The 12,506-nt window shown below is 37.0% G+C and overlaps 1 protein-coding gene across 3 annotated transcripts in view; it reads right to left on the bottom strand.

Annotated features, from left to right (window-relative positions):
- FZD3 (frizzled class receptor 3) overlaps positions 1–12,506 on the bottom strand; it is an 86,377-nt gene that overhangs the window by 10,884 nt on the left and 62,987 nt on the right. For all 3 annotated transcript variants that reach the window (XM_079773253.1, XM_079773251.1, XM_079773252.1), the window contains one exon: positions 1,519–1,667. In XM_079773253.1, the coding sequence (XP_079629379.1) occupies positions 1,519–1,667 (149 nt within the window). The remainder of the gene's footprint in view (positions 1–1,518; positions 1,668–12,506) is intronic.

Raw genomic sequence — 12,506 nt, 5'->3', positions numbered from 1 at the left:
CCTAGAAAATATATTTTTATAGTTGTTGTTGAATGCATCTTTCCCCTTCTTTCCCTCTCTATCCTATGAAACTGTATTTAAAGTAGAAATACATTATCTGATATCACTAGTAGCAGTCTCAGAATGATAAGAAAAATATATATTTTAAATGTGATTATTTTATTTCAATTTAAACTGTTTAAGATAAACTACTAATTACTAATATTTTAGAAAATACAGATTTTTGTTATTGAGGCACTTTAAGTTGCATAGTGAAAGTACATTAGCCCATACAATGCACAACATTTTAAATACAATCTTAAGAGTATCTCCCAAAACCCATTTTCCATGGACCCTATCCATAAGTTATTCTACTAATTTAGAATTCAGATATGATATTCATATAAGATTCTGAGTAAAAAATTTAAAATAATTTGTTCCTTTGTGAATATTGAAGAACCTTGTTTTATTTAATGAACTAAAGGTTCAAAAAAATTAAAGATTCTTTAAATATGCCCTCAAAAGACTGCTTCGGCAAGTCTTACCATTACCATGATATTTTAATATGCAGTGTGGCCAAGTATGAATTGAATTAAAATACTTTCTTAAACATATTTTATATTATCTAATGATGTATTTTTTTCTATATTGGCTTTAATGTGTACTATATCAGAATGGAATAGCATTCTATCTCTTTAAATCATTTATGGTTTACTTGGAAGAACAATTTGAAATGGAAACCTAATCTAATACCTGTGTGACTTAGGCCAAGGCACTTAACCTCTCTGTGTCTGTTTTCTCATCTGTAACACAAAGATTATAATACATACCAACCCTCACAGGATATCAAGAGCATAAAATAAGAATGTATATAAAAGTATTAATTTGTTTTTAATTTTAAGAAAAATTATAATTTGGATTTTTAAAAATAAAGATTGACCTTCCCTCATATCTTAGTAAGGAAGAGAAGTTTTTAGCTTTTTTTAAAAATTGATTTGAGAGAGAAGGAGGGAGAGGGAAAGAGAGAAACATAAATTTATTGTTCTACTTATTTATGCATTCATTGATTCTTGTATGTATCCTGACTGGAGATTGAACATGCAACCTTGGTGTACTGGGATGACACCCTACTCAACTGAGCTACCCAGCAGGGCCACATTTTTAGCTTTTTATATTATTTTTTAAATGTTTTTTATTGATTTTAGAGAGAGAGAGAAACATCAATTGGCTGCCTCCTGCATGCCCCCTTCCCTCTGCCCCGCACCCCCAACTGGGGAGAGAGCCCATACCTGGGCATGTGTCTTGATCGGAAATCCAACCCCTGACTGGGAATTTAACCAGCGACTTTTTGGTGCACAGGACAATGCTCAACCAACTGAGCCACACTAAGTTTTTAGTTTTTAATTAAGACATGCTACTATGCCAGTCTTAACTGATGGCAGCTGAAGTTATAATCCAAATTATTTTAATGTAAGCAATGCAAAAAAATTTACGTGTATGTGAAGTCTGTGAACATTGTGATAATTTACTTCAACTTACTCTTTTTTTCTACGACCATGAAAAAAACTGGCCCATTCAAAGCATGTCTTTTTGCTTCCAACCCAAAATATGGAGGGAATTCCAACTATGAGAGCCATCAGGTATTTCATCAGAAAGAGAATCAGGTCTGGACGACTCATTTGAGTGACCTACAAGAAGGGAAAGAAAAATATCTTAAATAAATAAAAATAATTATTTATTAAAGGCCATTATAAAAATATTTAAAATAAACAACAGTAAAATAATTCTACATTTTGATGTTTTCACTTATATAATTCTATACTTAATTTTCTGGTTATATGGAAAGATATACTCCTGAAAATTTGACAATAAATTTATAATATATATTTTGAGTCCTATATTTTTATTAGCTCACATTTGCTATCTTCTAAAGAAAAATAGTATTAATGTCCAAATAAACCCTGAATAGGAATAGAGGCTCAAGTAAAACCCATACTGGCCAATTTTACTAGTCTTATCATTGGCCATCACAATATAAAACAATTATGATCTTTAATATGATCTTCCATCTACCTACTTCATTCTTTATTCTGTTCTTTTCAAGCTTCCTCTTTAACCTATGAGTTACTTATAAGTGCATTTTCTAGTTTCTAGTCAGATTAGTTTTTCAAAAATTTATTTTTATTGCTGGTTTCAAGTTTAATTATTATGGTAAGAGAATCTGGTCTATAGATTCTGGTTACCTTAAATTTTGGAGACTTCTTTTATGATTTAGGATACAGTTTTCTAAGTATTCCTTGTGTGGTAAAAAATAACACATATTCTCTATTTGCTGGGCACACAATTTTCTACATGTATTAGATCAACTTTATCAGTTGTGTCGTTCAAATTTTCCCTATATTCTTGACCAATTTTCTGTTTACCTACCCATTTTAATATATGTATGCTAAAATCTCTCACATAACTGTGAACTCATCAGTTTTCCTTCTAATCTTGTCAAGTTTTTATTTTCAAGCCTATGTGAGGTGTTAGGTAAATTCAATAATGCTCTAGCTGCTTATTTTGCTTTATGAATACTCTTCACTTTACACTGTATTTTATCTGACATTAATACTGTCACATCAGCTTTTCTTCCATGTTCAAATAGCTCTAGCTTTCTGCCTATCTGTCCTAGTTCTGTCCTCTGGAGCTAAGAAGAATAGAGCAATCACTCCGGAAGACCAAGTCGAGTCAATGAGATACCCTGTCAGAAGCAAAACTTAAAAACACAGTGTAAGTACTGGGAACAAAGAGACAACAAGACTATCCAGAAAATCCAAGAGAATCAACTGAAAAAAACAAACAGAAACAATCAAAGGGTTCAGTAACTTAAGTTGGACAAGATTAATATAGAAAAATAAAAATTTTCCATATATATGTATATATATCAATAACCAGGTAAAACAAATAATGAAAACCATTTAATTTATAATCTTAACAAAAACTATAAGACACCTTGGAATAAACCTAATAAGAAAATGATAAAACCTTATTGAAGGAAACAGAAAAACTGAAGTAAACAGAGAAATATTCCATATTTCTACATGTAAAGACTCAATGTTTTAAAGATGTCAATTTAATTATCCCCCCAAATAATCCTATAAACTTGATATAATCTGAAAAGATCAATAGGATTTTTCACAAGATGTAAAAAGTTAGGTATATAAGTTTTTCAAATAAATACTTAGATATTTATTTGAAATATCTAAGATAGATTGTTTAATAAGTGATGTAGGAATGGTTGGCAATCTACCTGGAAACAAAATAATTTAAACACCACCTCACATAGTAAGGAAAAATAAATTCTAGAAAGTTAAAAATAAATCATAAAACTATGAAAAGCATAAAGCATTTTTATAATGGAGGGTGTGAAGCCTTTTTAGAAGAGTAATATGAAACAAAGAAGTTATAAAAGAAAAAGGATGATAGTTTTGATTACTAAAAACTTAAAATTTCTGTAGAACAAGAAACTATAAATCAAATTAATAGCCAAAACCGGTTTGGCTCAGTGGATAGAGCGTCGGCCTTCGGACTCAAGGGTCCCAGGTTCGATTCCGGTCAAGGGCATGTACCTTGGTTTCGGGCACATCCCCAGTAGGGGGTGTGCAAGAGGCAGCTGATCGATGTTTCTCTCTCATTGATGTTTCTAACTCTCTATCCCTCTCTCTTCCTCTCTGTAAAAAATCAATAAAATATATTTTAAAAAAATTAATAGACTAATGACTAACTAGGAATATTAATTATATTATCTGTCAATAAAGTAAACCTAAAAAGAAATCAAATGAATTAATAAAGATAAAATAAATAAATTAGAAGTAAAAAATAATTAATAAACCCAAAGTTGGTTATTTGAAAAACATAATAAATAACCATACTCTAGCCCAATCAAAACAACAGAAGGAAGCCTGTCGGTGTGGCTCGGTGGTTGAGTGTCAACCTATGATCCAGGAGGTCAGGGCACATGCACGGGTTGCAGGCTCAATCCCCAGCAAGGGGCGTCCAAGAGGCAGCCCATCAATGATTCTCATACTGTTTCTCTCTCTCTCTCTCTCTTTCTTTCTCTCTCTCTCTCTGTCCCCCTCCTTCCTTCCCTCACTCTCTCTAAAAAAATTGATAGAAAATATATCCTGAGGTGAGAGTAAAAAAACAACAAAAAAACTGACCCAAGAAGCAAGAATAAAATTGTGCCTAAGTAGATTTGATAAAACAATAAATCTATAGATGTCCCATTTATGAATTTTTATGCAAACTGCAAATTCAAAGAATATGTCATAGCCTTGGCCAGGTAGCTCAGTTGGTTATAGTGTTGTCCCAATACACCAAGGTTTCGGGTTCAATCCAGGAGTCAAGGCATCAAACAATGAATGCATAAATAAGTGTAACAATGAATCAGTGTTTCTCTCTTTCTCTCTCTCCCCCTTCTTCTGTCTCAAATCAATAAATAAATTTAAAAAGAATGTCATAACCAAATATAGAAAAGCAAGGATGGTTCAATAGTAGGAAACTGATTTATACATTTGATACATTATTGGATCAAAGAGAAAACATATACAATCATTTCTACGTATGCCAAAAAGGAATTTGATAAAATTATCCATAATTGTTTTTAAAATTATAATAAATATCCATTTATTAAACATTGTAACAAAATAAAAACAGAAGATAAGCCCTTACAGTGACAAAATAAATCTATATTATTCCAAAAGCCAGTACCATGTTTAATGGGAACACCAGAAGTTACTAGTCTCATTAAAGTCAGGAATACAAGAGGAGCTACTATTACTACTCTTAATTAACCTTGTATCAATAGTTCTAACTGACTGCAGTTACACAAAAAAAGGTATAAAAACTAAAAGGATGAGAAAATGATTATTTACAAATAATATAATTTTTAAAAAATGTATTTTTGTTAATTTCAGAGAGGAAGGGGGAGGGAGGGAGGGAGAGATAGAAACATAAATGATGCGAGGGAGTCATTGATTGGCTGCCTCCTGCATGCCTCACACTGGGGATCAAGTCCACAACCTGGGCATGTGCCCTGACTGGGAATCAAACTGTGACCTCCTGGTTCATAGGTCGAAGTTGATGCTCAACCACTGAGTCACATCAGCTGGGCACAGATAATGTAATTTTAAGAGAATAAAGTAAAAACTATTATAAATCAGAAGCAATATGACTAGGTACAAAATAAAATACTGAAATCACTTTCAGATACACAAAAAAGAGTTACTAGATAAAAGAAGAAAATTCTTCATTTGCCATTGTTATGGACTGAACTGTGTCCCTCTAAAATTCATATGTTGAAGCCATAACCCCCAGTACCTCAGAATGTGATTTGTTTGGAGATAGTCTTTAAAGTGATAATTAGGCACAGCTGGTGTTGCTCAGTGGTTGAGCATCAACCTATGAAACCAAGAGGTCATGATTTGATTCCTGGCAGGGCACATGCCCGGGTTGCAGGCTCAATCTCCAGTGAGGGGCGTGCAGGAGGCAGCCGATCAACGATTCTCTCATCATTGATGTTTCTCTCTCTCTCTCCCTTTCCTTTCTTCTCTGAAATCAATAAAAATATATTTAAAAAATAAATTAAAAGGTAATTAGGATTAAATGAAATCATATAGGTGGGCCTTAAACCAACTGGACTGATGTCCTTACAAGAAGGGGAAATTTGGACACATAGACGCAGGGATGAATGCACACAGAAAAAAACATGTCAAGAAAGAGTAAAAGGGTGGGCAGCCACCCACAAGCCAAGAAGAGAGGCCTCAGAGAAATCAACCATGCTGGCACCTTGATCTTGTGCTGGCACCTTGATCTTGGAGTTCCAACCTCCATAACTGTTGTTTAAGCTACCCAGTCTGTGGTATCTTGTTTTGGCAGTCCTAGCAAACTAATACTTCCATAGTAACAACAAAAGGTATAAAACACCTAGGAATAAATTTAACAAGAATAATGAGTGGTATATTAGAAGAAGCTTTAAAATGCTTATAAAAAATGTTTGTGGATAACTAGAATCAACATAAAAAAATGCAAATTCAGTCCTAACCGGTTTGGCTCAGTGGATAGAGCGTTGGCCTGCGGACTGAAAGGTCCTAGGTTTGGTTCCGGTCAAGGGCATGTACCTTGGTTGTGAGCACATGCCCAGTAGGAGGTGTGCTGAAGGCAGCTGATCGATATTTCTCTCTCATCGATGTTTCTAACTTTCTCTCTTTCTCCCTTCCTCTCTGTAAAAAGTCAATAAAATATTTAAAAAATGCAAATTGTCCTTGATTTAGTCATTAAATTTAACACAATTCCAATAAAAATGCCAACAGTTATCTGGGAATTAAACAAGATGATTCTAAAGTTCATATAGAAAAACAAACATTACTACAGAAAAATGCTGAAAGAGAAGAGAAATATATCAATAAGCTATAATAAAACTATAATTCTGGGGCATAGAAGTCTTAGTATTGTATGTGATATTTCAAACTATTAAAAAATGAATTAATTATTCAATAAATAGATTCTAGATAGGCATCTAGAAAAAAATTTTTCCCCTTTCCAAGGTAAAAATTTTATTTTTGAGGAACTTCATACTGCACATTTTCAAAGAGTCACATAAGAAAGCAAAAATGTTATCCTCCCCTATCTATACTAATAAAAGGGTAATATGCTAATTAGACCAGATAGACCTGACATCTTCTGGATGTCCTTCCTGACAAAGCCGGGGCCCGGGTGCCTGCGGCTGGCAGGGTCCCGGGTGCCTGCCTGGGCAAAGCTGCCCAGGGTTCCCGGGTGCCTGCAGCCAGCCAAAGGGAAGCCTGGGTCCTGGGTGTGGGGGCCAAGGCAGAGGCAGTTAGGGGTGATCAGGAAGGCAGGCGAGCAGTTAGGGGCCATCAGACAGGCAGGTGAGTGGTTAGGGGCGATCAGGCAGGCAGAGGTGGTTAGGGGTGATCAGGCAGGCAGGCGAGTGGTTAGGGGAATCAGACAGGCAGGCAGAGTGGTTAGGGGCAACAGGCAGGCAGGTGAGTGGTTAGGGACGATCAGGCAGGCAGGCAGGCAGAAGGGTTAGGGGCAACCAGGCAGAGGGGTTAGGGGCGATCAGGCAGGCAGGCATGTGGTTAGGGGTGATCAGGGAGGCAGGCAGGCAGAGGCGGGAAGGGGCGATCAGGCAGGCAGGCGAACAGTTAGGGGTATCAGGCAGGCAGGCAGAGTGGTTAGAGGTCATCAGACAGGCAGGCAGGGTGGTTAGGGGTGATCAGACAGGCAGGCAAAGATGGTTAGGGGCGACCAGGCAGGCAGGCGAGCGGTTAGGGGCGACCAAGCAGGCAGGTGAGAAGTTAGGGGCAACCAGGCAGGCAGGCAGGCAGGTAGGCAGGCAGAGGGGTTAGGGGCGATCAGGCAGGCGAGTAGTTAGGAGCCAGTGGTCCCGGATTGTGAGAGGGTGTAGGCTGGGCTAAGGGACACCCCCCACCCATACACAAATTTCGTGCACTGGGCCTCTAGTTCCAGAAATAAGAGCATAAAATTTCTTTTTAAATCATGATACTTAGAAGTTTAGCATCTAAAATGAACAAAACAAAAAAAAAAGGGGGGGCGGGAGGCATTTACTGATATTTCGGACTGCTTTTGTTAGGTTTCTCCCCAGGTGGGATTAATATTTCTTCTTTCAATTCATATTACCAAAACAGTAAAAACCTGGGAAAAAATATAAACCTATTGATCATATACCATATTTCACACTAAGATGAATTCCTACCAGATAAAAAATTCAAATGTAAAAAACACACAACACAAACAAAAAGAAGCCATGAAGTTCAAGATGAAAGCTTCTCTCAGGGTAGAGAATAATTGTCTAGCTATGACACAAAATCTAAAAGCCATAAAAGTAGAGATAAATAAATCTATCATAAAAGTGAAGATACAAAAATAAAATACCAACATTTCATATGGCCATAATTTCCATAACAACCAAAAGACAATAAAAAAGCAGGCATAAAGTTGCTGCAAACATTATGACAGATAAAGGGCTAATTTTAATAAAGAACTACAAATAAGAAAAAATCCACCATCTACAGAACAATAGGTTAAAGTATATGGACAGTTTATAGAAATTTAAATACAAATATGAGCTCAACTTCACTCAGTCTTTAAAAAATTATAATTACATAATTTTATTTTTTAGCCTATCAGATAGGTAAGATCCAAAAGTCTGATAGCACACTGTATTAGCAAATGTGTGGAGAAATAGACTCTTGCATATTGCAGATGAAAATACAAATTCATGCAACCTTTATAAAAGATGATTTGGCAATATTTATCAAAATTTTGCCATTTGTGAAATTATTTTATGTCAATTATATCTTAATAAAAGTCATACCCTTTGATCAAGCAATTATTTTAAGGATTTATGCTATAGATATATATTCATATATATAGGTGAAATGATGTATGTACACAGATTGTTTGCAATAATAGCAAAGTATCAGAAACAATGTGGTTTATCCAATTAGTATCATAAAAAATACTGAGGAAGTCTTTTCTCTTTAGATACTGATTTACAAGATAAATTATTAAATGACAAAAAAGGGGGAGAAGTATGTATAGTAACTACCATTTGAGTAAAAAAGAGGGGGGAAAGGAATATACTTGCTTATATATGCATAAGCATTGTTCTCTCCTTCCCACCCTCCTTTCATGCAGCCTGTCCATGTAGCTTGGGATTGCACACATCTTGTGGTTTCAGAGCAGTATGACTTCTTACTAGAGGCTGGCCTCTCCCAGAGCAAGCATTCTAAGAAAATTTGGCAAAAGCTGCAAAACTTCTTAAGACTTAGCCTCAGTCTTACGACAGCCTTAGAAGAATCACTTCTGCTCACTGTACTAATCAAAAGTCATTGAGCCAGCCCTAGCTGGTTTGGCTCAGTGGATAGAGCATCCTCCTGCAGACTAAAGGGTCCTGGGTTAGATTCCAGTCAGGGACACATGCCCAGGTTGTGGGCTCTATCCCCAGTAGGGGGCGTGCAGGCGGCAGCTAATTGGTGATGCTCTCTCATCATTGATGTTTCTATCTCTCCCCTCTCCCTTCCTCTCTCAAATGAATAAAAAAATATATTTTTTTAAAAAGTCATTGAGCCAGACCAATTCAAGGAAAGGGACTACATAAGACCAAGAAACGTGATTCATTGGCTAGAGGCAGGAGGGTGCATGTTTCCAGAGTAGCTACCAAAATACTACAAAAATATACAGAAAAATGTAAATAGTGGTTATATTGATGGGAGGTATGTTTTTCTTCTGAGCATGCTTTACAGTAACTTTTTCCTGACATTTAGGAATATTTTAAAGTAGAGAAAATTATATGTATACTAGAGGCCTCGTGCACTGGGGGGTAGGGGGGTCCCTCAGCGCGGCCTGCACCCTCTTGCAGTCTGCGAGCCCTCAGGTGATGTCCGACCGATGGCTTAGGGGGAGTGGGCCTAAGCCATCAGTTGGACATCCTTAGTGCTGCCGAGGAGGTGAGAGAGACTCCTGCCACCAATGAATGCTGCACTCGCCAGCCATGAGCTGGCTTCTGGCTGAGCAGCGCTCCCCCTGTGGTTGTGCCACTATTTGGTTGATTTGCATCTTTCCCTTTTATTATATAGGATAATCAACATTTACAAAACATATTTAACCAGGAAAACTTTTACTGTATTAATGGAATGACAAAAGTTTGTGTGATACGTGATACAATGTAAATGGATTATAGTAGGTACCAATAAATGTTCTACAAATGAATTGCTCCAATAAGTTAACAAAAATTATACTGAGTGGGTGTGTGGCTCAATGGTTGAGTGTTGACCCAGGAACCAAGAGGTCACGGTTCAATTCCAGGTCAGGGCACATGCCCGGGTTGCCAGCTTGATCCTCTCTGCAGGCAGCAGCTGATCAATAATTCACATCATTGATCTTTCTGTCTCTCCCTCTCCCTTCCTCTCTAAAATCAATACAAAGATATTTTTTAAAAACTAAAACAATTATATTGCTATTTAATATATAGTATACAGTGAATATAATAAGTATCTAAAGCAAGCTAAATAAATGACCAACTAGATAAAAGAACATTATGATAAATTATAAATGAATCAATGCCCAGGACTTATATTCTGCATACACACACACACACACACACACACACACACACACACACACACACACAATCTTGTGACTACCTTACAATCTCTGTTATGGCACATTAGTTCTTAAGGCAGATTTTCACATAAAGCTAAGAAAGAACAAATAGCCCTGGGCAGTGTGGCTCAATTGGTTATTGCGTTGTCCCGTAAGCCAAAAGACCATGGGTTTGATCCCAATTGGGGGTGGGGGGGGGGGGGGGGAGGGAGGAGTGTGGAGGCAACCGATAGATGTTTCTCTCTCCCCCTCCATGTGCATCCTCCTGCCTCTAGCAGACAGAAATGGATGATTTTTTCCCTCTCCCTCTCTCTAAAGTCAGTAAAAAACATAAAAACGAAAAATACAAAAAAATATATGTAGCATATCTAATGGGTTGAAACATATAAAGTACTTAGAACTGTGCCTGACACCTAACAAATACTCAAACATGTGGTGCATGGAGCTACTGTCCCAAAAGATACTATTAAAAGATAATCCATAATAAGATATTGTTGTAAAATAAAATTTTAATATTATAATCCTTCCTTGGAGATTCACATGCACATTCATAAATGAAAGGCTCTGAGAAGTCCTGAAATACGGAACTGTTTATCTTTGTTTATCACACTGTTTGCTATGCTGCTATATACTTAAATTTCCCCATCTGAAAATTAAGGGGTTAGAACAGTGGTTCCCAACATGGGGCACACGCCCCATAGGGGGGCAATTTGATTTTTAAAGGGGGCGATTCAAGAATGAGTTACTAACACAGTGAATTTTTTGCATTTCTTATGGTTCTAGGGGCCGCATATACAGTATATAAATATATATTGTGACATATTTATGCATTTCAGTTCTCTATTATATGTTTTTAAACTTTATAATTTCTTAGTGATTTCTTCCTCAGTACTTCAACTGTTCTTTTATTTTTCTCTTTCATGGATGCCATGTTCTTTGGAAGCTTGTTTAGACCAAGTTAATGGCCTTTTAGGCTTCCTCCATGTGAATAGGAGTCCACTTTTTGAATAATAAGAATTCTATGTCATGGGGGTGGGGGGGGGGTATCAAGATTTTAGAGATGCTTAGGTGGGGCATGGCCAAAAAAAGGTTGTGAACCACTGGGTTAGAATATTTAAATTCTAAGGTATATCCTAATAGCCTATGACCCTAATAATCTTGAAACATTTTCTAGGGGAATTAGAGATGAGTTTTTATTATATCAAATTTTGTTCCAAAAGTTCTTCTATTTTCCATGATTTTAAAATCCATCTTACCAGTTAAAGTACACGTTAACCATGATTGTACACATTACTTTTGGCTCACAAAAAAAACACACAACAAAAATCCACAGTAAGTTCCTATAAAAGTGGATGGAGATAAGGGGAAGAATGTGACCATTGAGAAGCATGCTTCAAATCATGTCTGCTTATCCTACCTAATAAAAGGGAAGTATGCAAATAACCATCACTCCTCTATGCCCACAATTGGGCCGGTGGGAGGCTGGGGGCGGGACTCGGGGTGGCTGATTGGGCTGGCGGGAGGAGTGGGGGGCGGGGACTCAGGAGGCCCTGCCCCCTGTTCCTTTCCCGGCGCTGCGGGAGGACCCATGGGGCCAGCAGAAGGCGCCAGTGGTGGAACTCGGGGTGGCCGATTGCGTGGCTGCCGGCACCAGTTTTCCGCCAGCACCAGTTTTCCTCTGGCCACCCGCTGATCAGAGCGCTAGCGGGAGGCGCTCTGATCGGCGGTGGCCAGAGGAAAACTGGGATGGAAAACTGGTGCCAGCAGCCAGGTGAAGGAAGGTCTATTGCACGAAACTTCATGCAACGGGCTTCTAGTACTCAATAAATAGTGTTAACACAATGACTGAAGAAAATTATTTGTAAATATAAAGACATAGCTTACATAAACTTAGATAATGTAGCTTAATGAAGACAAGAGGCCAAGAACCTAAAAATTAAAACTAGTAAAACTGTAATCAAAGAAGTATAGTGGGTGATTTAACTAGAGTTGAGCAAAGAATTAGAGGTATTATGTGATGTGAAAAGAGCATTGGCCTAAAAATAAACAATGTTACCTTAGTCAAATCACATATAAAACAGGGGGCTTGAATTTAGTGACCTTGGGGCTGCGGTCAGTTGACTAATCATCTACAGTCTAAAATACTCTTCTTCAGAGATATTACACAATCTAACCCCCTTATTTACATATGTGGAATCAGTCTGGGGAAAACAGTTTGCTCAAGGTCACATAGCTAACTAATTCAGTCACTTAAATAGTGCCTATATGTCCTGATATAAGAGCTATACCAATAAATAAGTCAAAAAATTCCCTGCCCATTTGTGCTTACATTCTAG

The sequence above is a fragment of the Cnephaeus nilssonii genome, assembly GCF_951640355.1.
Source record: "Cnephaeus nilssonii genome assembly, chromosome: 5".
NCBI classification, from domain to species: domain Eukaryota; kingdom Metazoa; phylum Chordata; class Mammalia; order Chiroptera; family Vespertilionidae; genus Cnephaeus; species Cnephaeus nilssonii.
This window is presented reverse-complemented; position numbering and strand designations above follow the sequence as displayed.